The sequence below is a fragment of the Squalius cephalus genome (assembly GCF_949319135.1).
Source record: "Squalius cephalus genome assembly, chromosome: 20".
NCBI classification, from domain to species: domain Eukaryota; kingdom Metazoa; phylum Chordata; class Actinopteri; order Cypriniformes; family Leuciscidae; genus Squalius; species Squalius cephalus.
In genome coordinates this window covers 22,896,183-22,923,259 of record NC_137141.1, presented here as the reverse complement: position 1 = coordinate 22,923,259, position 27,077 = coordinate 22,896,183, and the positions used below count along the sequence as shown (strand labels likewise).

Sequence of the window (27,077 nt, the reverse complement as noted above, 5' to 3'; positions counted from 1 at the left end):
CTCGCAGTTATGGGTTTGTAAGTTGCATCCATCCACATCAGAAATGTTCATAAGCTTATAATGACTTAAAGCTTCTAAACTCTTGCATTGTGTAGGCACTGATACCATGAACCTGTAATTGACTATGTCTATGTGTGAAAGGTGGTAGTGCTTCTGGATCTTTCATCCATGCTGTAGCTGCAGGTCATTCGGGTCCATGTTGTTGATGCTAGTCAGTTTCTCTAAAAAACGCTGCCTGGCGTTGTTATTTTGTCTCTCCCGATAGAGCCCCTTTCCTTTCGCTTCCTATTTCTCCATTTATTCAACCGTATTGCAAAAATGCAAACGAATATCAAGCTGCTCTTTCTCTCTCTGTCGCTATTTCTTTCGGCCTCACTGTCGAAGTAACCATGGCGACGGACAGCGTAACCACTTAATATGGCGGCGCCTTCCCGGAATGCAACGCGGAGTGAAACGTGTGAAATCACATTCTCATTCTCTATTGGCTATTTTAAAATAGTTGGTAAGCTGATCAATATGTCCAGCCGATATGTCTTCCTGTTTCAGTGGAAATTACATCAATACATTGAATAATGCTTTGGGTTTCAAGGCACTTCAGTGGGCCTTTAAATCACAAAACATATTCGCTCAAAATATGATGACACTTTTTTTTTCTTTGTTTCACAATACTCAATGATTGTAAACTGAGGTTGGTGCTTTAGAACTATCTGTGCTGAATTTTACATAAATAAATTACAACAATCCCGTGCTATGGGCACAGCCATTGATACGGGCTGCAGCAGAAGTTTTCATCTTTGAAAATAAGGCTGTGAGGGATAGACAGACGCATACTACATCTCTTCAGTGGGTTGTACTATTTTATGTGTTTTTGGATTGTTCTACAGACGGAAAACTGCAAGAATATCTCTCCAAGAAATGTCAGAAGACAAAAAAAGAAAAAGAAAAAAACGAGCTGTGAAAAATTCTAAGTTAGCTTTTTACAGCGGATACCATTGAAAAGTATCACAGCCTCGCTTTTATACACCTGTCATGGCGCTGCTCTGAATAAGGTCTATATCATATTGATATCATACTGAGCGTTATATAGGCTACATAATATATTATTTCTTTCATTAATTTTTATAGGCTACGTTAAGACATATAGACCCACAAAGCCCCGCCATTTAGAGGGACCCCGCGGAGATTTTCATGACGATGCATTTTAAATGAAAGCATTTAAATCAAGTAAACTAATTAAGATGTCCCCTGCTCAGTGTGTAGGGAGAAGTGAACACTGAGGGATCGCTTCGCTGGCTCCAAGAAAAGAGCGCGAAAGTAACGTTTAATATTCTATTTGTCAATTAGATAGTTAGAAAGAATCGCTTTCAAGGAAATTCAAAAATAGCCTACTTTTTGACATTTACTGACGAACCGCACCTCAGAGAACGTAAAAGCAGCGCTGCGGCAGGACTTCTGAGAGAGAGAGAGAGAGAGAGAGAGAGAGAGAGAGAGAGAGAGAGAGAGGATGAAAGAGAGAGCAGAGAAGACAGCAGCATGAAACGGGACAATGTACTCTTGCGCACTCGTCGCTTTGCACTAACTACAAAAAATAGCCTAGATATTTTATTCTTATGTGTTGAGCACTTTATTCAAAGCTTTTGCGCTTTTCGAAATGATACGATATATGTCTTCTCATCTGGCTTTGGAGTCTCGTAGTAACTATGCATGATCTTTAACCACTGTGCTGGATAAGGCGCAACGCACATTATGAAAGCGTAAGTAACCGTAACGTTCTGTTGGATACTCGACTTGAAACGGACAGGTGATTTAATTTGAAGTCTCGCGCCTGATGAAATGATGAAAAACTTCAGCTTGGTAAGTTTTTAAAACACCTGACGCTACCCTGCTCAGTCTGCATCAGATGCAATGTATATGTAGCCTACTCTTGAGATTTTAACGTCCAGAAAATGAATCTGTCAACATTTAGATCAATTAAAACGTTCGTGTTTTTCAACTTTGGTTAACAAAAACTATCACATGATATAAATCTTGTTTTGGGGTAGCTGAATGTTGAAACAGAATAGGTGATGTCTGTTTCCTCTCCTTCCTTACCCTTTTGAAAAATTTGAAACATGTTAGCTGGTTTCTGGCTGGTGTAAAATGACCATGCTGGTTTGTTGCTGGTCCAAGATTGTCAGCTTGCATTTAGGACCAGGTAGAAACGGGAACCATGTTCTAAAACACAGGTAGCAGCTTAAGCTTGAATGTCCAACAGAAAGCTCCGGTACCAGAACATGTACCAGTCAGTAGAGTGATTTATACTCTTAAGTTAATACAAACCTGAGACAGTAGGCATAGGAAACATCAGAAAAATTCAGAACATCAGATTGTTAAAGGTCATGGCCATGATCAGTGTGAATGTGTGTTACAGTCAAGATGTATAAACTCTCACATGTGGTGTGGTGTGATAATGAATGAAGGGCAGAGCACAGGTCAATGTAACTCCATTCAATCACATTTGCATAATTGCTCTTTTCTCCTCTCTCACTTTTCTTGCCTTTCTCTTCCTTATACCTGCGTTATCACCCTCCCTTATCTGTCTCTCTTGCAAACACACAACACAACTGCAGTGTGTGAGATGGACAGATAGCTGGTGTGAAAGGGAAGCATATGTGCTGGCTCTTTGGATGCTCAGCGTGAATTGTCAGCAGATTGCTGTGACCTTCCCCAGTAAATCCTCTGCCCAAATAACAAGCATACGGTTGACCTGATGTATAAAACGAACATTTGCATATAGGCATTCTGAAACATGATTCTTTGTTAGCCTGATCCAGTGGGAAATTTTGCAGCGATGACTCATTTAAATGATTTTTTTAACCTTTTTTTAATTACCACAAATCTGAGTCAAGATCAATTTAGGTCACAAATGTTTTGTATGTGGGAGGAGTATATTCTCCTCTATTCTTTTAGGATTTACCATGAAGTTTGTTTGTTTCTGAAATCAATTTCAACTAATTTGAACTCACAGCTTTAATTTAGAAATTGTTTTTGGATTAAAGCATTGTCTAACCTACAAACAAACATTTCACATAGTTACATTTGGGCCGGCCCAGGCTTTGCTGGGGCCCTAGGCGAGATTTTAGAAAGTGTCCCTCACAAGCCAACAACCGCCCCCACCAAACTGCTAATGCTGTCATAAAACATGAATAGTGCTCAACGTTAAATATGAAATAAATAAATGATGATAATAAATAACAGCTAACAAATCTAGATAAAAGAATCACACAAGAATTAATCAAACTACAAATCAACAAAAAAAGGAGCACTCTTACCTGTCATTCCTATTTTTAAGCATACACTGAAAATCAAATATTTCAATTTAAATGACTGCAATTCATGAATGCTTTAAACTCCAGTCCTAGCCATGGTTTCTTTTAAAAGATGACACTTAGGACAAGTAAAAGCACTTTACTTGCAGCTAAAAACAAGCAAATACGGCACACAGTGTAAAGTGTTGCCAGTAAAGAGGTTCTAAAAAAGCTATTTCAGAATTGTACACAAACATCAATGTCTGCCATTCAGAGTCGCTAACTTATGATTTCACTGATTTTTTTCCAAAGCATATACGTTGCAATGCTAATGGGAAAAATGATACCTATGGTAACTGCGTTGTCATGCATAAATAACACGTTATGGTGATGTACTGGATTATAATCACTTCATGATGCTGGCAGTGTATAAATTAGTCCAGCATAACATGTTGTCTATTACAACTATTACATTTTCCGTTGATGTCAACTTTGTTATCGTAAACATTTTGTAATCTGAAGTAGGCTAAAATAATATTAATTGGCATAAACACGTGCAAAGTGTGCTCCATTTAAAATCACTAAAAGCACTTATCTCAGACTCCGTATTAATCAATTAAGCGTTCTACACTCTATAATTAATTTCTTATTTACATAGTGACGTTATAATGAGAGGATTCACGAGCCCGCAGAACGCAGCATTGAACAAAATCTCTGGCGTTTTGAGGTGAGTGGATTCTGACTAACCTCGTACACCACTAACACATCTGACTGGCCATCGCGTTTGAGACATGTTTGTGATTGGCTTCTTTGCTCAAAGATGCAAAAACACATTGTAAACCCTTTGACGCTCTCCAGAGTGCAAATACAAATGCGCACTGGAGCATTTGTAAAAAGTTTCTCCAATATGATATTAAATAGCATTTACCTGAGGGTGCTCTTCATAGTCTATGATTTCAGGTTTTACTATCCATTACATATAGTGACAATGTAGGTAAAACCTGACCCATCCACACACATGTTCCATATAGGTATTCTCGCTGTCAATCTCCAGCTATATGAAATCAATGAAAGAGTGAAATTATACTGAGATTGAAGGTAGAAAGCAGAGGATTGGGGAAGGGAGGAGAGCACATGGCCGTTTTTTGTCTCGGCCATGTATGTGTCTCTCTGTTTCTGCTTACAAGCGGTGGAATGTTGCATTTGTGTAACCGTAGCAACATCTCTGGAGAATCAAATCAATTCAGGTCTTCACTTTAGCAGATAAAGAGTCATGGCAGGTAGATGGGGATTTTATATACAAGGGTTTATTTCATAATCGTTATGGTTTATGGTTAGCATTTCTTTTTAGGCGCTATAAAGCACAATTTCTGCACATTTTAAGTGATCATATGTTTTATAATTTGCTTTGGGGAATCATAAAACTACTGTTAAGTCAATTCTAGTGATTTTGTTCTGACTATACACCGTTCTTTTGTTAAGATAAGAATGTCTGCGTGGATGTATTAATGCATTAAGAATAAAGGAATGTGCTAAATGGACTTCAGAATAGGACTGTTAGGTGTCAGTGTGTTACACTGTATGTCATTTACTCTCAAACCATATTTATGTATGGACCGTATGAAACCATATGCATATGCAGGCATACAGTATGTATGCCTGTGAAATTGCCTTAGGCATGAAGAAGTTATTCAGATATTTGTTTTTCAGTCCTGCACAGAAGGAACCCATTTCATTCTGGATATATTAAAGATGGGTTGAGCTTGTGTTCACCCTGTAAATGAACACAATACTTTGTTAGCAAGACAGATTCAGAGGATGCTTGTATGACATTACTGTATGTATTTAGCTGCAGTTAAACTGATTTGGTCAGTTTAGTCAGAGGTGGCCAGTTTAGTGAAATTTAGTAGCAAATGTATACATCTTACATGCAAATAAAATTATATATTTGCTTTTGAGATTGCACATTTGCTCTGAATAAATTGGCTGTGTGTTTGGTGAATTATATTAGCATATATCCATATCAAATATATACACTAATAGACTAGATATATAATAGACATACAGCAGGGCACAACCAGACTAATTTATGCATCTGTATTTTTTTGTATTTAAAGAAAAAATCAAGCTAATCTTTTTTATTTTATTTATTTATTTATTATATTTTTGTAATTCATCAACAGTTTAAGTCAAAGTCTTTGTCTTAGCTCTGGTAATTCTGGTGCCCTACATATTAAACACAGTACCAAATAGAAGAAGAAAGAAACTGTTTCCATAATCCAATTGAGAGAATCTTAATCTGGGATTTTCTAGAGGAAAAACGTACTGACGAGGCATACGCAATATTCCCCTCACATTATTCGTCAGTCTTTCTCTTGGTATTTACCCAAATCCTCTGAAAGTTTCTGTTTCTCATTTGCGTTACTACTGTAATTATTATGTAAAATATAACCTTTAGATTACTCTAGTTCTTGTAGATTCTTTCACTATTTAGAACTCACTAATATTTGCAGATATGATTCGTTTTCTCTCTGTGAACCAGATTATATAATTGTTTTCCCCCAATGTGTGAGTTCATTACTCTGTAATGGATGGTTACATAATATATATAAGTACCTCCAGATCATTAGCATTTACTGCCTCTGTTCTATTTCTGGTCAACCATTACAGTCAATTTCTACCAGACAAGGCATAACATTTTTTTTTTAAAGTCTGCCTTCACAATTCTGCTAATGTGTTCTGCAAGTTACTATATCTTTCTGCAGTACATCTTGCTATATGATGTATACTACCAAATTTGAACATGCTTAACTAAGTTTATGTTAATGACAATTAAAAAAAAAACTTTTTCTAATCTAAAAAATGAATCTAATCTAATCTACATTTTTTCTAAAGGGTTATGAAAATACTTGATATTAGTTTTGAGTGCATTATAAATAAATGTTATTATTAATTATAAATCCTTATTGCAGACACATTAAATCTGTGTCCTGAAGCTTGTTTCCGCCACAGAATAAAACATTTTCAAATATAATTGCTTCTTTTTATCTCACAATTGCGAGTTTACATCTCGTAATTCTGACTTTATTTCTCAGAATTGTGTTATAAAGTCAGAATTGTGTGATATAAAGTCGCAATTGTGTGTTATAAAGTCAGAATTGCAAGATTTCTGACTTCGCAATTCTGACTTTTTTTCTCGCAATTGCGAGTTTATGTCTCACAATTCTGACTTTATAACATGCAATTGTGACTTTATATCACGCAATTCTGACTTTATAACACACAATTGTGACTTTATATCACACAATTCTGAGATAAAAAGTCAGAATTGTGAGACCAAAATTCACAATTAACTTTTTTATTTTTTATTCTGTGGTGGAAACCAGCTTCCATAGTGTCCACATATGCACTGCTTTACCCAAAAAAAAGTAACACTTTAGTTTAGGGTCCAATTCTTACTATTAACTAGTTGCTTATTGCAGAGGTGGAAAGTAACTAATTACAAATACATTCGTTACAGTACTTGAGTAAATTTTTTCTACTTTCTGGGGTATAATTAAATTGTGGTACTTTTACTTTTACTTGAGTTGAATAAAAATAAAGTATTCAACTTCGCTACATTTATTTTCCACCAAAAAGTTAAAAAAATTGTAAAAGCTGAAATAACCTCAAAATATGTAGCAACATAGTGAAATAAGATCACATGATTTATCGGTCAATCAGATGCACTTAAAAGTGTAGCACCCTGTTTTATTGTTTTACTAGCACTTTTTCATCCATACCATTTTAATTTCTTTGTTTAGTCCTCTCACTTACTGTTCTTTGCTTTTGCCCTTCTTAAAAAAACATTCAAATGATCTTATGTGGACTTTTTAAATTTAGCAATAAAACAATCGCTCTTGGCAACAGGGATAGCAAATATGTTTGCTTAGCATAGTGACAAACATGACAGTTTATGAGATTAATATCATGTTTTTCTCCAAAATCACTATACATGTCAGTCGTGTTTGAAATAACTTGCTTCTGTGGTCCATGTTGCTACTTAACACAGAGTGAGACAGAAAGAATATTATTAAAAAAAAAATCTATACTCTGATACAGACTATGTCGATTAGCGTTGCATTTCCTATAAGGGTGCCCTCTGGCTTCCTGTATGAATGAAACAGAAATTACCAAATTGCTAACATTGCCTCATTTTGGATAAAAATAGAAAAACATACTAAAGTACTTTGTAGTAACTTGAGTAGTTTTTCAGCAAACTGCGTACTTGCTCTTACTTGAGTCATTATTTTTCAGTAATTCTACTCAACTAAATTACTCCTCAAGTAGCAATACTTTTACTTAAGTAAAACATTTTAGTACTCTTTCCACCACTGCCTATTAGCATGCATATTACAATGGTATTGGCTGTTTATTAGTGCTTATAAAGCACATATTAATGCCTTATTCTGCATGACCATATTCTACATCCCTTACCCAACACCTAAACTTAACAACTACTTTACTAACTATTAATAAGCAGTAATTAGGAGTTTATTGAGGCAAAAGTCATAGTTAATAGTTAGGTAATAGTGAGAATTGGACCCTAAACTAATTTTTTTTTTTTTTTAAATGGATGAGTTGGATCAGAAAGTGAAGCAGAAGCAGCTAACAAATGCCCAGGTGGCACCTCGTGAATTTAACTGAGAGAATGCCAAGTGTACAGAGATTCTATTTGTGTTATCATTTGTGTTATAGATTTGATGGCTTTATTATCATGAGTAGGTTTGCAGACTTTTGAGTGGTAGTAAATGTATTTGATAATGAGGTTATTGTTAGTTCATGAATAGTTAATTTTGTTGAACAGAAAATGAAAATTAAAAGAGCATAACACTGAACAATCAATACAAATAAAAAATCACTACAAACCTTTTTTTTTTTTGCTACTCTAAAAAGAGGTAGTTCACCAAAAAATAAAAAAATAAATCTGTCATCATTTACTCATCCTTATGACAAACATGAGTTCCTTTTTCTGTAGGAACAACATTTTTTTTCTTTCTCCTAGGTATTTCAGAGAAAAAAAAACTTTTTTAAAAGACATGAGGGACTACACTATTCATTTTTTAGATGATGTTCCAAAAAATGTTGCAGGTATAGAAATGATTTAGTCGTGCATTAATGTGATTCCATCTTTTTTGAGCCAGAAATCAAGGTGAAATAAAACAAGGTTAATTCAATATCAGATCAACCCCTTCACCAAGAATATTGTGTGAATAATGTGTGCCGTGCGGAGTGCTGAGTGGCTTCTGAGGGTTTATCTCAGTCTTCCATTGTGCTTTCAACACAGTCATTCCCTTCGAGGAATTACAAACAATCTCTGCATTTTCTTTAACTCGTGCAAGCCAGCACTCAGAACTACACACTCGCACACAGGCATGCTCGCTCGCACACATAATGGTACGTCTGTAGTGTTAAGAATCAAGGATTGTGCCACTTTATTGTTCACTCCCATGAATTAAATATAAAAACAATTCTCAATTCTAGCCCTCTTTCAACACATCTGATGCAACTTGAAGATGCTTTGCATAAGTTGGATATCTTTGGGGATTTTTTTTCAAGTTTCTTAAAATGTGTGTGAAAAAAGTTTGGCCAAAAATAATTAAAGGTTCTGTCAGGGTATAATAGGATCTTTTTTAGAGTAACAGCTACAAGTGTTTTCTCCCTGAGGGCCAGATTGTTATTTACAGTAAGAGTTAAGGCCCGTTCACACCAGGGATAGCTATAATGAAAATGATAAAGATATAGATTTAAAAATAATTCCAAATATAAAAGAATAGCTGAGTCCATTCCACAACTATATCGATAACGAAGCAGAGGAATGATAATGTTGGAATCACATTAAAAAATATTTTTTTTTCCAGCTGATGAACAATACAAACATTGACAGCCAATCAGAATCCATCCTGCTTTAAAGACTTTGAGCATTTAAAGCATCAGACGACATAACTGCATCGCACGCTTATAATAAACAGAATGATATCATCCGCTGGTGTGGACGCTAATATAGTTATCATTTTTGGTGTGATCAGGCCTTTAGTTTTAAGGAGAAAATCCCACAAACACTGTATCTTCACCACCCTGATTCTGTTCAGGCTTGGAAATTTTAAAAACCTCTCTTGACCTTCAGAAGTGGCTTAATTTAAACTCAGCCCAAGTCCAGCCGAATTGATCTTATTATGATTCAGCAGGTTCAGGTTCAGTGCCGGCCAATCTCTCAGAAAAGATGATTGAACGCTGTTCTTCTGAACTATTAAAAATTCATCACTTCTCAGGTTCCACCATGTCACTGCAGTCTTTGCGGTCTGTGAAGCCTGACGTGATGGAGGAACTCAACATGTTCATCATGCTTCCAGAGGTGTCTCTGTGTAACACCATTGTGTATCCATTATTATAATGTAATTATTTTTGAAATGTTGTCTCAGATAAGTAAGTGGTTGGTTTTTTACACGTGTACTTTAAAGATTGGAACGTGGCTTCGAAACATGCGTCAAAGAAACAAATGCTACGTGTTCACTCAGATGCATACAGTCAGCCTTACCTTGTTATGATCTCTGTTCTGAATTTCCTACTACAGATTTTCTTTTCCCCCTAAAGTCACCTTTATTTATATAGCGCTTTATACAATACAGATTGTTTCAAAGCAGCATTACAGTGAGAACAGGATAAGTTCTTAGTTGATTTAGTTCTGTTGTAAAGATCATCAATTATTAAATTAGTTTGTCATCTATAAAGCAGCTCTGTTCAGTTCTCATACAACAGCGTCAGTACAGTTTAATTAATAATATTGTTGAATATTAAGTGTCCCAAACTAAGCAAGCCAGATGCCAAATACAGCAAGCCAAAATACAGTGGTAAGGAACCCAAACTCCATCAGGTGACAGAATAGAGAAAAAAACCTTGGGAGAAACAAGGCTCAGTCGGGAGGCCAGTTCTCCTCTGGCCAATGGACGAACACAGTGTGATTATGATTCAGGCTGCATCACAAGTCAGAATTCAGCCTTATGTGCTTAGACTGGTCCGTAGTTTTATTTCACCCAGAGTTTGGTGCTTGGGTGAAGAACAGTGCAGATAGCAAATATGATAGGTTTTTTTTTATTTATTTTTTATCATCATTTACTCACCCTTATATCATTTCAAGACTGACTATCATTTGTTTTCTTTTCTTTGAACTCAAACTGTTGAAGAATGTACTGGGAGGCTGTTTCTCTGTGCTGATGCACAATATATCTGTACCAAATAAGTTATTGGCCCATATAAAAAAAATAGACAATGGATGATTAATTGTTCATGCTCATTTCCCCCGATTTTTTTAATTCAGATTACCTTTGCCGTAGACTAACGCTCAAAGTTTGTCTTTAAAAACACTGATAAATAATAACAGTGTTAACCATTTGTCAACCTGCAAATGTGATGGACATCGGTTATGCTCATCCTTGGTAGCTCCTCTGAGGGCATGTCGAGGAAAACAGCTCCGTATTTAACGGATCACGTACAAATCACGTCTTGAACCAGAAGCGATGCGACCTGTTTTACAGAATATGAAAGTTTGTTAGCGCAGTTAATTGCGATATGGCATAGAAGACATTTTAGATATATATGGTCTGCATCTATAATATTTTCAGGTACATATGTCCATTGGTGTGTTCCATAAAAGAAAGTAAATCATACAGGTTTGGAACAACATAAAGGTGAGTAAAAGATGACAGAACTTGAACTTTCTTTAAGCCTCTCTGAGTTCTTTAACTTTACTCTATAACTTCTTCACTTCACAGCTACCAGCTAACAACTAAAGACATTTTATGATTGAAATGTTGAAGGCTTATCTATTAGAGCTATTTTCGGAGTGCTAACTGTTTAGCCTAGGATTCCGAGCTCTGCAATGTAATTTAGTCAGAGGTTTACATGATTAGTGAAGGTTTAAGAAGGCAACAGATGAAAATCACATGAACACTGCGAGGCTTAGGATCTTTTGCGGCTTATCTGGTTTATCACTGACGAGACGCAGACTACATTTTAAAACATTGAAGCACTAAAATCTGTGTGTTTTCCCTTGCATGCTTGTGGATCTTCATTCTAAGGTTGGATTCAATAGAGTTGTAGAGACACTGATTGAGCAGTCGACAAGAGTCGACAGGAATCTTCTGCTTTGCACAGCAAGGTTCCAGATTTGAGGTGATTGAGGACATTCCCATGAACAGATCAAAGCAGAGTTCATACGTTGTATCTAACACATTCATTCTAACTATAAAAGAAAATGTCTTTTATTAAATGCTCTTGAGCAAAACAATGCAGACTCTGTATTGAAGTACTGAGCACAATCATTCTGTTTGCATAATCAAATTAGCTTTTTCTTAAGGTACAGTAATTGCAAAAATTTTTTCTTTGGATCACATTTAATCACAACCACTCAATGAAGAAGATTAAAAAGTTAAATCAGCCTTAGTTTACAATTATATTGATTGTTCCCAGATACATTGATTAGCACAAATGAACAAGTGTGTTTAGACTTTTCTGCTATTGATATTCACAGATCTCTGCATGTCACTCTGATGATATTTGACCCGTGTTCATAAAGCCTCTCGAATCCATAATTCAAATGCATTGCACGTTGCCTGGAGTCTGTGCCGTTTCGTCCGAAGCCCAGTTTTCAAACTCAAGCCACACACTTCAGCTGTCTTCAATATTTAATTCACAAAAGCAAACAGCCGTCATGCCTCAACAAAACATCTTCACACTTATCATTCTTGGCCTCCGTTAATGGTTGGGTTAATAAAGATCTAAAGAATTGCATCTACAGGACATTCACATCAAGAGTGAAAAGGTCAAAGGGGCATGAAAATATATTTGCAGGCCTGAGCTTTTTTTAATTGGAGAGACTATAGGGACATGATAACACTGCAGTAAGAGTCGAAGTGTTGTTTTCTTAAGCAAGAGTTCTATCAGTTCAAATGGTTGTTAACTATGAGATACTTTTCATCCCAAAGTGACCTATGGTGCAGTAATTACAGCGACAGTCCTCTGGAGCAATCTGGGGTTCGCGACCTGCATTACCAGGCATAAAACTAAACTACCGTACTATGTAAAAGAGTAGAGAAACATATCCAATTACTGATTATATTATGACTATATCATGCATTTATTGCCATATAATTGACCATATAAGTTAAAAGCATCTTACAAAGGAATAAAAAATTTACTCTGCACATTAAGAACTCAGTAGGACTGCATAGTGCTCTACAAATTAAGGTCATTGCTTGTCCGTCGATATTGAACTGGTCCTTGGAGCTTTTTGCTTGCTAGAATCGAAGACAACTAGAACTGAAAAATCCATTTGAATGGCTCCATACACAAATGCAGAGATGCATTGAGCAGATTGACAGTGTAGTTTCTGTGCTTGCGTGTCAATTACAATACCAGACCGCAAGTTGATTGCTGCTGTCTGTTTTTGATTTGTTTTCACCATATTCATTATCTTACAGGGATCAACAGTAATGCCTTTTTTCTGCTGGTAGTTTAGTTTTGCACTTGCCTGCCAATGTTTTCAATAAACATTGTTTTTTTTTGTTGTTGGTTTTTTTTATGTAAAAATGATTTACAGCAACAAATTATGTGCAAAAAATATATAATTATGTAATTTATGTGATTTTATATAATTTTTATTTAAAGAGAGAAAATTCTGTCATCATTTACTTAGCCCTACGTTTACACAAAAGAAAATATTTAGAAAAATGTCTTTATTTTTTGGGTCAAAGTTGTATTTACCCCAGCATTTTTCAAAATATTTTCATGTGATACAGAAGAAAGTCATGCAGGTTTGGAAAGACATGAGGATGAGTAAATGATTAACATTTTTATTTATTTTTTAAATCAAATATTAAGAGTACCTTTCTACAAACAATTAAAATCTAGTTATAGCATCACCGCAGCACTGAACCAATAAGTTGTGATTCCGTCAACTGTCCTGAATTCTCTCACACTGTCCTGGATCCCCTTAAGGACCCGATTAGGGGTGTGACAAGACACTTAGATCACGAGACGAGACATGAGATTGAGTTCACAAGAACGAGACGAGACAAGATTTTTCCACAGTATTTTCGACAAAATTCATGACTGGAAAATAGTCTGCAAGTGCATTTTGAAATATTTTAACATCATCTTGTAATGAATGTCATTTCAGTTCTACTTTCTGAGTATGAATTATAATATGCATTGAAAGACAACAATATATAAGCACTGTAAAATGTTTTACCACAAACTCAACTGACTGGCTTCTCTCCTGTATGATTTCACAGGAGTCTCTTGAGACCTTACTGTACATGAATTGTGAGCTTCCAGAACTTCAGATTGAGGCTGTGTGTGACCTCCTAATTGAAACAGTATAAATAACAAAAATAAATAACATTTTTTTTCTTAATCGTATTAAGTTGAAGTTGTAATTCTAATTGAAAGTGACACTGACACTGTTTTTTATCTTTATTTCCGTGAAGCTGCTTGCTTTAAAGCAATGAATTGCAGAGCTTGTGCAAACATATCCACATCGCTATGATCAGATGCTTTCTTAACTGTTTTTTTCTAACCGCTCTCAGCGTGGGTGGTCTCGAGATGTTTACTAGCAATATACCGCTGCTCAGATATTTCAAACTTCTATTTGCTCCTAAGTAAAAAAAGAAAAACAAAAAAGAACTTCACTGTGAGTGTATCGTGGCCTTTATTGCCCTTGCAGCTCTAAGGATAATAGTAGCTTACAAGAAGCTCTGGCTGTTTAATTCAAGTCTCCAGTTGTACTTTTTTCTACATCAGTAGGCTTTTACCCACATCAAAGTCCTAAATAATACCACTTGTCCACTCATCACTGTTCAAAACTTCTTGTAGTCAAAGCCAAACACAACAGCAAGGGCAAGAGTGGGAGGAGATGATGAAAGGCAGCAATGGAGGAGGTCAAATGGTATCAAAGAGACATGTAAAGCCTGCCGGCATACTTCGCACCAATTTTTTTTTCAGTGTTTTTTTGGTACAAATGTAACACTTATCAGACCTGACAGGAGAAGAGAAAGGTCAGAGAAGCTCTCAGTTGGGGTAGATTTGTATTACAATTTTTGACCTACTTAAGCAACTACTATTAAAATAGATTATTTCACAAAAAAAGGAAGAAAGAAGAGACATGTGTCCTTGCAGAAGTGTGAACATTTGACCTGATTATAACTTCTTGTAAGAAATGAAAAAGTATAGCACAAAAACACTTACTGACGAGTTTAGGACATACAGTCACCTTGGGGATGCAGGACAAAGTCACCTTGGGCAGCAATTTACCCATGAGCCACATTTAGTCCTCATGTCTATATAGACACCCTTGAACATCTGTGTGACAAAACATATTTACACTTCAAAAGTTTGGGGCCAGGAAAAATTTACTGAAGAAGTGAATTCAATTTCAAATAAATGCTGTCTTTTGAACTTTCTATTCATCAAATAATCCTGAAAAAGTATTCACGGATTCAACATTGATATAAAAACACTGAAATAATAAGAAAGAATTTCAACATTGAAATAATAAGAAATATTTATTGAGCACCAAATCAGCATTAGAATGATTTCTGAAGGATCATGTTTTGCCATCACAAGAATAAATTGCATTTTTAAATATATTAAAATAGAAAACAATTATTTTAAAATGTAACAATATTCGACATTATTACAGTTTTTACTGTATTTCTGAACAAATAAATGCAGCCTTGGTGAGCATAAGAGACTTCTTTCAAAAACAAAAAAATCTTACAGACTCTGCCTGCCTTCTGCTTTTATTTTTTTGTTAATGTTTTCTCAGTTCATATGCAATGAAGTCATACAGATGTGGTTCTGCTGAAATGTTACCATTTAACGCAGTCTTTGCACTACTTGCCAACCCAACTCACCTCATTGAACTGACAATGGCAGTCCCTCTGCCCTCAGGGTGGTGCCCACAACAGCTTGATTTACAAAAAACACACACTGTGTTTTTGAAGTTTAGGAAGTGTCTTAGGGCCAGATTTACTAAACAGGGCAAATAAGCGTGAGACTGCAATCCCATAAAAGCGCAGATGTGAGTGGTAAGTTTTGCGTGTGATCTACAGTCGATGTGCCAATTAAAGAACACAGACACAGCCGGATCATTTCCATAATGACCAACGCAATCTACCAAGAGCAGCGTCTGGTTTAAGACATGCTTTTCTTTGTCCATTAAATAATGTCACAAATACCAGTAAATTGACTTGCACAAACCTTAGTAAATCACCTTGTATGATTCATTTAAATACTCTCCTCCCATAAATTTTGCGTCTGAAAGGGAAACTACTACAACTGCATATGCAATAAGGTCAGCCGATAAAATAACCCTGCATGTCCACGCCTTTTCAGCGCTAATGTTTCACTGCGTCTCTTTAGTAAATCCTGACAGTAGTTTTTTAATGCCAAAAGAGGGTTTGCGTTGGCTCAAGCTGTTAGTAAATCTGACCCTTAGTATTTTAACTCAGTAAGGCACAATCTAAATCTCATCAGATCACATCTGCCTCAGATGTGTACAGAAAAAGTCCCCAAATTCAAAAGTTTTAGAGCAACTTTTAATGTACCTTCCAGAAGTACATCACAACCTCCTACGGTTATCACATGCTCACAAAAGGTGCTTCTTAATAGAAGTGTGAACTTATGGTACTTACCTGATGAATCATCCAGAGTGGTGATAGAGGCACAATGGTTTTTGTTAACTCCAGTGTTCCTCCTACACATCTACAAGACAGAAAACATTTATAGTAAATGCATTAGAGTCGCATTGCGTCCACTGAAACATGTCCCGAATAAATGCATGTTGAAGAGATTTCAAGACCTCAGCTCTGCTCACTTATGAAAGCTGATATTGAGGTCATGGGTCTTTTTAAGTCATTCAAATTGGAGCCATGATCTGTTACGAAGGATCAGAAAATGTAGCATTGTATCACTTCTTCATGAAGTTGGATTTTTTTATTATCATTTTAATATATTGTTATTGATTAAAGAAAATGTAAAGGTTAAAATGAACATATATTATTTAAATATAAATATATGGTTTTCTGCTGCACATAAATTGCTGCTAAATTAAAAAAAAAAAAAATCCCAACTTGTCTCGGTTTAATTTTTTTTTTTTTTTTTTTTTTGTGGATATTGTGGAATGGATTGGCTCTTTTTTCAAGAAACAATCTGTTATTTGAGTCATGTTGGGTTGCTATCTGCAGCTGTAATTGAAAAGGGTGGAAAAGGTGCTTTACTTCTAAACCTTCAAAATAAAAAGTTGTTAGAAGTAATATGTCACATTGACTAAATGGTCCCCAGTCCATCAGCCTGTCACAACAAAAACACACACAAAAACAAGTTTTTGGAAGACTTGACATATTACAAATGGAGCTGAAAGCAAGACCAGCCAAACTCCGGACATGAAAACTTTAAGTGAGAGATTGTTATCCATCAGTGGAGTTTGAATTAGAGTTATTTGTTACACGGATCATGAGTACTGACACAGAATTACAAGGATATGCCACACACACACTTATGTCATTCAATAATATCAAGATCTGCTCGGTTACCATGACAGTCTGCTTTGTTTTATAACCCATGGCAGACAAATTGAGTGTAAAAAAATAAATTAAAATATACCCATATCCCTGAAACATTTTCCACTCACAGTGGAACTAATCTTATTGCATTAACTAACACTATAACTGTATTTGTTCTGAGCTTTTTATTAGCATCATATGGTTTATGCCGCATTTCCACCGAAATTACCTAGAACAATTTGTCCCAGGAAATTTTTTTCCCCCAGACCTGTTGCTGTCTGCGTTTCCACCGCGGTCTAAAGTACCGTGAAGATTAGGCAAATTAATCCGATGACGTAGGACTGGACGCTACTTTACAGTTTCTGCTGGATTTCATTCATTCATTTAAGCTTAATAAAGCCTGAACATCATCGTCGGTCCATCTGTTGTTGTTTTTTAACTCCATTGTTGATTAAAATAGCAAACAACTGTTAATGCACGCACCGCAACAGATTCCCATCTCTGAAAAAAGTACTACCTCGCCAGCAGGGACTTTCTGAGGGGGAAATATTTACCCGGAACTTCATTTAGACCCTGGTTTCTGCGGTGGAAACACACCGAGTACCACCCCAAAGTCCCTATAGTTCCTGGGGAAAGATCCTGCGGTGGAAATGCGGCTTTAGACTTTAATACTTAACTTGGTTACACTTTATTTTGGTGGTCCACTTTAGACATTCTACTAACTAAGTAACTTTGCAACTACATGTCAACTAACTCTCATTAGAGTATTAGTAGACTGTTAGTGGACTGTTCGGTTAGGCCAGGTTAGGTGTTAGGGTTCGGTTAGTAGAATAAGTTGACACTTTGCAAAGTTGCTGACTGTTAGGGAACAAAAAATAAAGTGTTAGCAGATATTAAAGGGATAATTGACCCAAAAATGAAAATTCTGTCATCATTTACTCTCCCTCAAGTTGTTCCAAACCTGTATTAGTTGGTTTGTTCTGCTGAACACAAAGGACGATATTTTGAAGAATGTCGATAGCTAAACAGTTGTGGGGTACCATTGACTTCAATAGTATGGGGGAAAGGTATGGGGCTTATCAACTGTTTGGTTACAAACATTTTCCAGAATATCTTCCTTTGTATTCAGCAGAACAAACACATTTATATAGGTTTGGAACAACTTGAGGGTGAGTAAATTATGACAATTTTCATTTTTGTGTGAACTATACCTTTAAGCAAACAGTCTACTAATAATCTAATGAGAGTTAGTTGACATGTAGTTGCAAAGTTACTTATAGTCAGTAGAATGCCTAAAGTGTACAATCGAAATAAAGTGTTCAATAGTTCTTGAACTGTGTGCTTTCGTTTGCCTATTTTTGTAATTAAAAAGACAGTTCACCCAAAAATGTAAATTCTGTTACGATTTACTCACCCCCATGTCATTCCAGAGCTGGATGACTTTTGTTCTTCTGCAGAGCAAAAACAAAAGATATTTTGAACAATGTTTTTAACTGTATTTGTTCATACTGTGAAAGTGGTTCAAAACAGCATTGGACCCCATTGACTTCCATTATAATTTATGGAAAGAAAAACTTCACAAATTCACATTGTGTGATAAGACACAATTGACAATAAGAATTGACAATAGAAATAAGTCAAAATATTGTTTTATTTCTATGTTATACTGTAAGATTGAATTATCAAGTTTGTCCAAGGTAGACCTCAAGTAATTCATTGTACTTCCTTTCTCTGCCGTCAAGTCCAAATTGTATTTTGTTATTGTCAACTTGTATTTGTCAAAGGCATTTTATACTGTTGTGTGCGTTTGATTTTGTGTGAGCATTCGGTCAGTACTGGCAATAGGTGGCAACACATTTTGTGTTGTCTGAGCATTTTTTCAATTAACCTGACGGTCTCAAAGTCTCCTTCCTAAAATATATTGACCTGGGACCCAAATCATTTTGTTATTCTGACTTTCACCAATTACACAGAACCAAGCAAAAGTAGAGAAAATGTTGGGCCAACATTTGGAGCATAGTAATACCCTAGGGTTGGCCTCATTAGCTTGCAGCCCGTTGGATCTGCTGGTGTGGAGATAATCCGCTGTTGTTTTCTGTCGTCTCACATGAAGTATATGCTAATGATGACACTGTTTTACAGAGATACAAGCCACAACAAAAGCACTGCATACTGTTCTTTAGTTTGTAGATATTAACATCTGAAACTCACATTTATTAGGCTTTGCACAATTCCCACAATATGTTTCAATATGTTCTCACAACGTGTTTCAGATTCAAAAGCTTGGGGTCAGTAAGATTTTATTTTTAAAGAAATTAAGGCAACACTTAAGAATACGGTTCCATCATTATTGAATAACTATACAGGAACAAATGAGTAACCCAATATTAATATTCTAGTAACTGCTATTAACTATAAGAAATTCTGATTAACGAATTAGTAAGTAATAGCGCTTAGCTGTATGAGGTAGTTCACTATTAGCAAATCAGTAACTGCTATTTTTTCACTTGTAACCCTTTAGTTTAGGGTTTAATTCTCACTATTAACTGGTTGCTTATTATCATGCATATTATATTTGCTGTTTATTAGTACTTATAAGCAATGCCTTATTCTGCATGACCATATTCTACATCCCTTAATCATACCCAACACCTAAAGTTAACTACTACCTTGCTAACTATTAATAAGCAGAAATTAAAAGCTTATTGAGGCAAAAGTCAGAGCTAATAGTGTGAGTTTTGGACCCTAAAGTAAAGTGTGACCGAACTACTATAATTAATTCTAAAGAGAAGATCGTGTAACCCACTAGTAATGACAGAAGTGTTACTCTTTCCTTCAAAAGGAATTACTAATTATTTGTATCAGTAATCTAAAGTGAAAAGCATGATAACTACCTAGAAATGACTGAAGTCATTGTAAACTTTTGAGGTTACAATGATGCTGGCACTGGCTGGCAACTTTTTTCAAAAGCGCTGGCGGGGGAAAGTGTTAGTAGTCCCCTGGGGGGGGGGGGGGCGGGTATGAAAAAAAATAGTTATTGATTAGCTACTAGTGAACTACCTTGTTCAATTAAGCGCTGTTACTTACTAATTTGTTAATCAGAATTTTTTGTTAGTTAGTATTTTGTTCTCATTTGTTCCTGTGTTATTGATTAATGACGGAACGGTATTCTAAAGTGTTACCGTAATACTTTTGATTCAGCAAGGATGCATTAAATTGATCAACATTGACAGTAAATACATTTATAAAATTACAAAAGATTTCTATTCCACATAAACTCTGTTCTTTCGACCTTTCTATTCATCAAAGTATCCTGAAAAAATGCATTTCCACAAAAATATTAACTATGTTTTCAACAGTGATGACTTTGTTGACTTGTGACACTGAATACGCATCATAGTACACATCATAGTTTTTTTTTATTAATAATATTTCACAATATTACTGCTTTTTAGGGCTGTACTGTCCTAGTCGATTAGTCGATTAGTTGGTCGATACGTTCTGGTTCGACCAAAATTCTGATTGGTCGATTTTCTGCCGCGTTTATTTCATCAGTTTTGCCGCGCTGAGGCGCGCTCATTTCATCAGGTGGAAAGCACTAACTGCTAATGGTGGTATTTTCAGAGTACCCTTGTTTCACTGTAACAGTCTGTCTTCAAAACACCCCCCTTGTTTTCACCTTTTTTGGATTAGTTCAACCCAAGAGAGAGCGTCGAGCGTAGAAGGTTTGATGCTGAATATTATTTATTTAATTGTGAGAGCGTTTAATAGTCAGTCCTCTTCTAACATGTCAACAACAAAGAAATCGACAGTGTGGCAGCATTTTGTTAAAATTGATAACAGGAAAAAGGTCGAATGCAAAGTTTGCAAGCAACAGTTTTCCACAGTTTGACGACAAACATGACATATCATCTAAAAGTGGTAAGCTCACTTGTCTGCGTTAGCTTGCCCTGTCTGTTTTGAGTAGGCTATGAACATATCAGAATTAGCATATTTCAATGTTTTAGTGTGATAACCTAACTTTTTTATTTTTTATTTGGAGCCTAATGCGCAATTGCGCTGTGCTGTTGGTTGTGTTAGTTTTGAGCCTAGGATGCTTTATTTCAGTTATGCACTTTATTTCGTTTCTGCTCTTGATCTGGTTTGTTTAATAAATATTCTTTTTTTATTAAAGTGGACGTGCCTTTTGTGTTTATTAAGAGTAAAAGCTTTAAGTTAATAGTCTATTCGTGTCTCAGCTGCGAAGCTGAGCTCATGTTCAGCCTCGCTCGGTGCGAGGACATGCACGGTGAAATAATAGTGTCTGACAGTTATAACTTATTATTATAACATATGACAAAAATAATTGTCTAAATTATGTTGCATATTCCTCAACAGTTCTTGTGATGATATCACTAGTTGACAACATAGTACTATTTTCGGAAATCATAAGCTATGATATTGCGCAGGTGCACGTGATGCAGCGCTGTCAGAGCTGACAGACTCGAGTGTCAGACTCATTTCAGTGCAAAATAATTAGGTAAAAAACGATTTAATATACTGCAAATAGGCTAGTAGTTGTTTATGTTTATTTATAATTCATTTAGGCGGACAACAAGGCTATAGTACTGCGCACAGTGCGCATCTAATTAATTTAACGTTTTATTTTCTAACGTCATTTTTAGTCGATTTTAGTCGATTTTTAGTCGAAAATTTCAGGACTTCAGTCGACCAAGATTTTCTTTGGTTGAGTACAGCCCTACTGCTTTTACTGTATGCTTGATCAAATAAATGCAGCCCTGGTGAGCCTAAGCGACTTCTTTCAACAACAAAAACTACACCAACCCCAAACTTTTGAACAGTGGTGTGTATAATTTTGAAACGATGAGTATTGTAATGTTTACGGTTTGCCACAAATGCTGTTGACTGAGCTTGTACTGAACCCAGAATTCATATATGTGCTGTTTATTGGGTCAACCTGCAGCATCATCGCTGAGATGCTTTGCATTCATCCTGGCTACTAGGTACACCAACTCCTTTTACCAGAAAAAGTGTCGGGTCCTATTGGGATGTATGACCTTTATGCCTTCAATAAAAAGTGGAAATGGCATGTTTTATACATAAGGGGCAGTGGACATGTTTTCTTTGCATAATTTCAATTTCCATTCTGAGTGCTTGGCCCTAAACAGCATTACATAGAATATAAATTGCACCACAATTATCTTTTCCACCTAGTTTGACATGTACGGAGCCATGGCATGTTTTGCAATGATTTGCAATAGGGTTTTCTATAAATATTCAGATATGTAAATCTGTACATGCGTGCATCTAACTATGAAGAACAGGAAATGTGTGCATGCTCTGCAGCCGATCTGGTACCGCTAATGTTTAAGTGAAGATGCTGGCAGGTGATGTGACTGATGTGTGAGCTCTGCATTTTTTTTTTCTCACCAGGCCAAAACCAGAATGCTTCCAGGTGTCACGACACATTGTTAGTCAGACACAGGAACTCTGGAAGCTCTATGGTGGCAGCAGGTTTCCCCTCGAGGCACAATACTCTAGATACTCATCAATCAAAGCTTGAGTCTGAAAAGCAGAGCCCAGGGTAAAGAAATATGTTAATGGAGAAAAAACGTACTGCATAAAAAATAAAAGTTTTTTATTGATGATATCAGAAAAATAATGCTTTTCATTTGCATCTTAAGCAGGAGAGCACGTATCTTGATTTGAGCATGGACAATTGATTTTATTATGTGAGTTTGGCTTTGCAAGAATAAAAATCTGAATTAACGTTTTAATATGTTCAAGCACTTTAGGCTTTATCCTGTAATCCTGCAAAATAATGTGTAGGAAGATTAAGAGCTCTAGAAATCGAAATAGCTCTTTCCAGCTGCTAGCTAACTACTCTGCACTAATTTAAATACATAAATAAATAAATAAAAACTACAGTAAATAGAACATTGATCTTCTGATTCATGAATGTCCGACAGCTCTAATCTACAAGAGCTCTTTTTGCTTTCTCAGTTGGAGCATTTTCAAATTTTAAATCAATTATATTTACATTATATTTTTACATTATTTTAAAATATTATTCATCATGCATTTTCACACATATATAAAACGGTTCACTTTTCACTTTTTAAAACACGTTTCCAGGAAAATGTTGGCGTTCAAGCCAAAACATTACCAAATCATTCTGTATGAAGTTTTACCTGCTAATGTAAGTAATGAGAGCCTAATTTGCATTATTAAAATGAATCTTCTCAGTATATTTCCACTGGTGCATCTTAAACGTTCAACTATTGCGTGTGTAGAGACTAAAATCATGAACAGTTTTCTAAAGTTCTCATTCTTAATTCTCTCTTTTCTTTTTCTCTATTCCAGATCTTCACCTGGATTAAGTCCTTTCTTCTGGACTGGCACCTTCACGTGGCCAATATTTAAAATTAGAACTTTTTACAGTTTTGGTGTTCTGGGGAACTGCAAAATCACCTCTCTCTAAACCATTTGCAGCCATCACTGGATATACAGGGAATGAAGGAATATTCTGATCCGTATGACTGAACAACAGAGCTTTTGCAGACCAACAGGAGAATACATTAAAAAAGTCTTCCAGGAGTTCATAAGAGCCGAAATTGTGGGATCTCCAGTTTTTATGGTAGAATAAGGGACAATAAAGAAAATAATTAGCAGTGATTTAAGGGCTAAAGGAATATTTTTTATAACTCAAAGTTGAGCACAAAGGGTAATGCCGGTTTCTTGTTTGTTCTGTGGCATTTAACTTTCTGTGTGTGTCAACATATTCTACAAAAAAAAAGAAAGAAACAGAAACAGTCACAGTCACAGTATCTTCAACCATGAATTACTGCTCACATTTATCAGCCATGACCTTCACAAAGGCAAAGCATCACCAATATCTCAAACCAGCAAACTAAATTACTCTTTCATCACAAGAGGTTTTCATGGAATAATTGATCATTTATGGTAAGAATCATGCATAGATGATATGAAGCGCTGGTGAACCATGCAATATGGATCTGTTCAACAGCTCAGATGAGTTCTTCCTCATCAATGCTACGGTCAGTCCCACAACCCTGGAGACAAGGGACGGCGCTACGCTCCTCGGCCTTCAGATCTCCATTTCTGCCATGCTAGCAATCGTCACTTTGGCCACTGCTCTGTCCAACGCTTTTGTGATCGCAACCATTTTCCTCACACGCAAGCTTCACACCCCTGCCAACTTCCTGATCGGCTCTCTCGCAGTGACTGACCTCCTGGTGTCCATTTTAGTCATGCCGATCAGCATTCTGTACACGGTCAGTAAGACTTGGACTCTGGGTCAGATCGTGTGCGATATCTGGCTATCATCTGACATAACGTTCTGCACGGCTTCCATCTTGCACCTGTGCGTGATCGCGTTGGATCGATACTGGGCCATCACCGACGCTCTGGAATACTCGAAACGACGCACCATGCGACGAGCGGCGCTGATGATCGGCGTAGTGTGGGTGATCTCCGTCTCGATCTCCTTGCCTCCTCTATTCTGGCGGCAGGCTAAGGCACACGAGGAGCTCACAGAGTGCATGGTCAACACTGACCAGATCTCCTACACGCTTTATTCCACATTTGGCGCCTTTTACGTGCCCACGATCCTCTTGATGATTCTCTATGGGCGTATCTACGTGGCGGCTCGCTCCAGGATCTTTAAAACACCAGCGACCAGCGGAAAACGGTTCACCGCTGCTCAGCTCATCCAGAACTCAGCGGGCTCTTCGCTCTGCTCGCTGAATTCCACCTCAAATCAGGAGGGACATCTTCATCCTGGAGGAGGTGGGGGAGGGGGAGGTGGAGGTGGAGGTGGAGGTGGGGGAGGGGGAGGGGGGTCTCCTCTTTTCACGAACAGTGTGAAAGTGAAGCTGGCTGACAGCGTACTGGAAAGAAAGCGCCTTTGTGCCGCTCGGGAGAAGAAGGCGACCAAAACTCTTGGGATTATCCTGGGTGCGTTTATAGTGTGCTGGCTCCCGTTCTTCGTGTTTACGCTGGTGATGGGGGTCTGTAAAGACTGCTGGTTTGATCCTGTGCTCTTTGATGTGTTCACCTGGCTAGGGTACCTCAACTCGCTCATTAATCCAGTCATCTACACTGTCTTCAATGATGACTTCAAGCAAGCCTTCCACAAACTCATTAAGTTTAAAAGATGCTATTGATGTTACACCCCTGTCCTGTTTTGTCACATTCATGACTTAATTAGAGGATTTCAGCAGAAAATATCTGAATCCTGCGAGCTTTCATTGTTCATATGCTGTTGAGGACCCCTACGTACCCTGCCGTTTGTTTTTCTGTGAGCTCCTAAACGCGCATACAGTGTCTGGTCGATGTAGATTACTATTCTCATGAGACAGCTTGTAAAATATCTTGCCATATTGTTGATGCTTCCTCGTAGTTTATGAATGCATGCTAAGATTACAAATCCTTCGCTAGAGAGCAACGTTCTACTGTCTCTGTAACCAATAACTGTCTATAAACTGCCTTATTTAACAGAAACAGAGTGAAATTAATATGAAAGACTCTATTTAAAAATAAAAAAATAAATGATGGTTCCCATAGGAACACATATATGGGCCCCCTGAGGACCGTGCAGAAGTATATGAACATTAGCATAGACTCCCTAAATAAAAATGTTCATTATATAAGATTAAAAAAAAGCTTTAAATTTTGTGGTTTTGTATTTTTGTCTGAAAGAAGTTTGTTTTCAGTTCTCTCCTTCCCTCCATTTTGATGTCAGAGTTTGAGGGGTTTTATGATCATGAAGATGAAAAACAGGCTTCAGACTGCATGGCTCATTTCAGGACATGATGCAGCAGAAGAAAACCATATAATGATCAAACGTTCAAATTCTGGATATTCCTGATGTGTTTTGACACAAGGTGCAACTTTTGCAGCAAAAGTGCCACTATAGGTAGTTTTTATTGATATTTTAACAATGTCCACATCAAAATAACAACAACCAGTGTGTTTAACACAATCACATATACACATATACATCATATATGTACTGTATATATAACCAAGTGAACAGGGGTATATAAATTTATACTACAATTGTCCCATTATGGGTACGTGCTGGAATCTTCAGTTATTCCAAGAGACTTCAATGGTTCTTTCCACATTTTATTATATGACATTGTTTGCCCATAAAATAGAATCCAATTTTTTTTCTAAAGATATAAGATACTTTATCATAGCTAGCCAATCCCTATATAATGGAGGGCTATCTCCAACCCATTTGTTCATAATGGCCTTCCTTGCCAACATCAGCAAAGGATGAACAAGGTCTTTGGCTGTGTCCGAAATCACATACTCTCTTGAGTAAGTACTTATTTTGAATAAGTAATTACTACACGACCGCTAAAAAAAAAAGGATATTCCATAGTATGAATGTGAATGTGAACGTACTACATTCGCCATGCTTTCATTATCACAGCATCATTTATTTTATTTATTTATTTGGTGTGAAGGTCCTTATCTCGTCAAATATCCCAACAATGCAACTTGTGGAAAGTGAAGCACCTCTGACTGCAGTGGTATATATGAATAATGGCATCCAGGAAATTGGCAAACTTTGCCCTCCATCACTCTTTCTTATGATGAAGGTCAGCTGTGTTTGGTTCAAAAGGTTTTTTGATAAGAAAACATGGCAATAAGAGACTTTAGACCTGAGTCAGACAGGAATAATGAGGCATATCCCTGGAACGTGCTGCCTGCAGACTCTCAAACAGCATTTGAGAGTGCGGGGTAAAGCTGTGCTGGGCTATTTGGTTGAGATAGATTGTCTGTATATTCACAGTCTGTATATCAAGAGATAGAACTCCCTCTCACTCATCCACACAGCAAGGATTAGGTCACACGCCATAAAATAGATCTTTAGGCTCATTATCATTCACAACCACCAGTAAATCCAAACAGGAATATTTGTTCGGCACTGTTCTGCCGTGAATTTTGTACATGAAGGCTGGTGTGATGTATATCAGTGTGGCCGTCTTGAGATGGACTAGATTAGAAGATCAAATAGATACATTTGTGATGTAGAGGAGGTAAAACCTGAACACGACGGGGACTTTCCATTGTCATCTATTGTATTTATGACATTTTATATTCCCTAAACCTACACAACCTCTTAAAAGGTTACTTCACCCAAAATTATATACAT

At 36.5% G+C, this 27,077-nt stretch overlaps 1 protein-coding gene across 3 annotated transcripts; it reads left to right on the top strand.

Annotated features, from left to right (window-relative positions):
- The first annotated feature begins 1,459 nt into the window (after positions 1-1,459).
- On the top strand, positions 1,460-25,577 carry htr1d (5-hydroxytryptamine (serotonin) receptor 1D, G protein-coupled). 3 transcript variants are annotated; one of them, XM_079853276.1, is made up of 3 exons: positions 1,460-1,854; positions 22,322-22,472; positions 23,252-25,529. In XM_079853276.1, the coding sequence occupies exon 3, from the start codon at positions 23,899-23,901 to the stop codon at positions 25,072-25,074; it is 1,176 nt and encodes a 391-aa protein (XP_079709402.1). In that variant the 5' UTR covers positions 1,460-1,854; positions 22,322-22,472; positions 23,252-23,898; the 3' UTR covers positions 25,075-25,529. The 3 variants fall into 3 exon arrangements, with proteins under 3 accessions (XP_079709402.1, XP_079709401.1, XP_079709403.1); XM_079853277.1 differs by lacking the exon at positions 22,322-22,472 and adding an exon at positions 3,946-4,014 and having other exon boundaries at positions 1,526-1,854; XM_079853275.1 differs by lacking the exon at positions 22,322-22,472 and having other exon boundaries at positions 23,252-25,577.
- Positions 25,578-27,077: the final 1,500 nt, after the last annotated feature.

Bases quoted from the DNA above. Each gene is read 5' to 3' on its own strand.
- htr1d (XM_079853275.1), top strand. From the start codon at position 23,899: ATGGATCTGTTCAACAGCTCAGATGAGTTCTTCCTCATCAATGCTACG.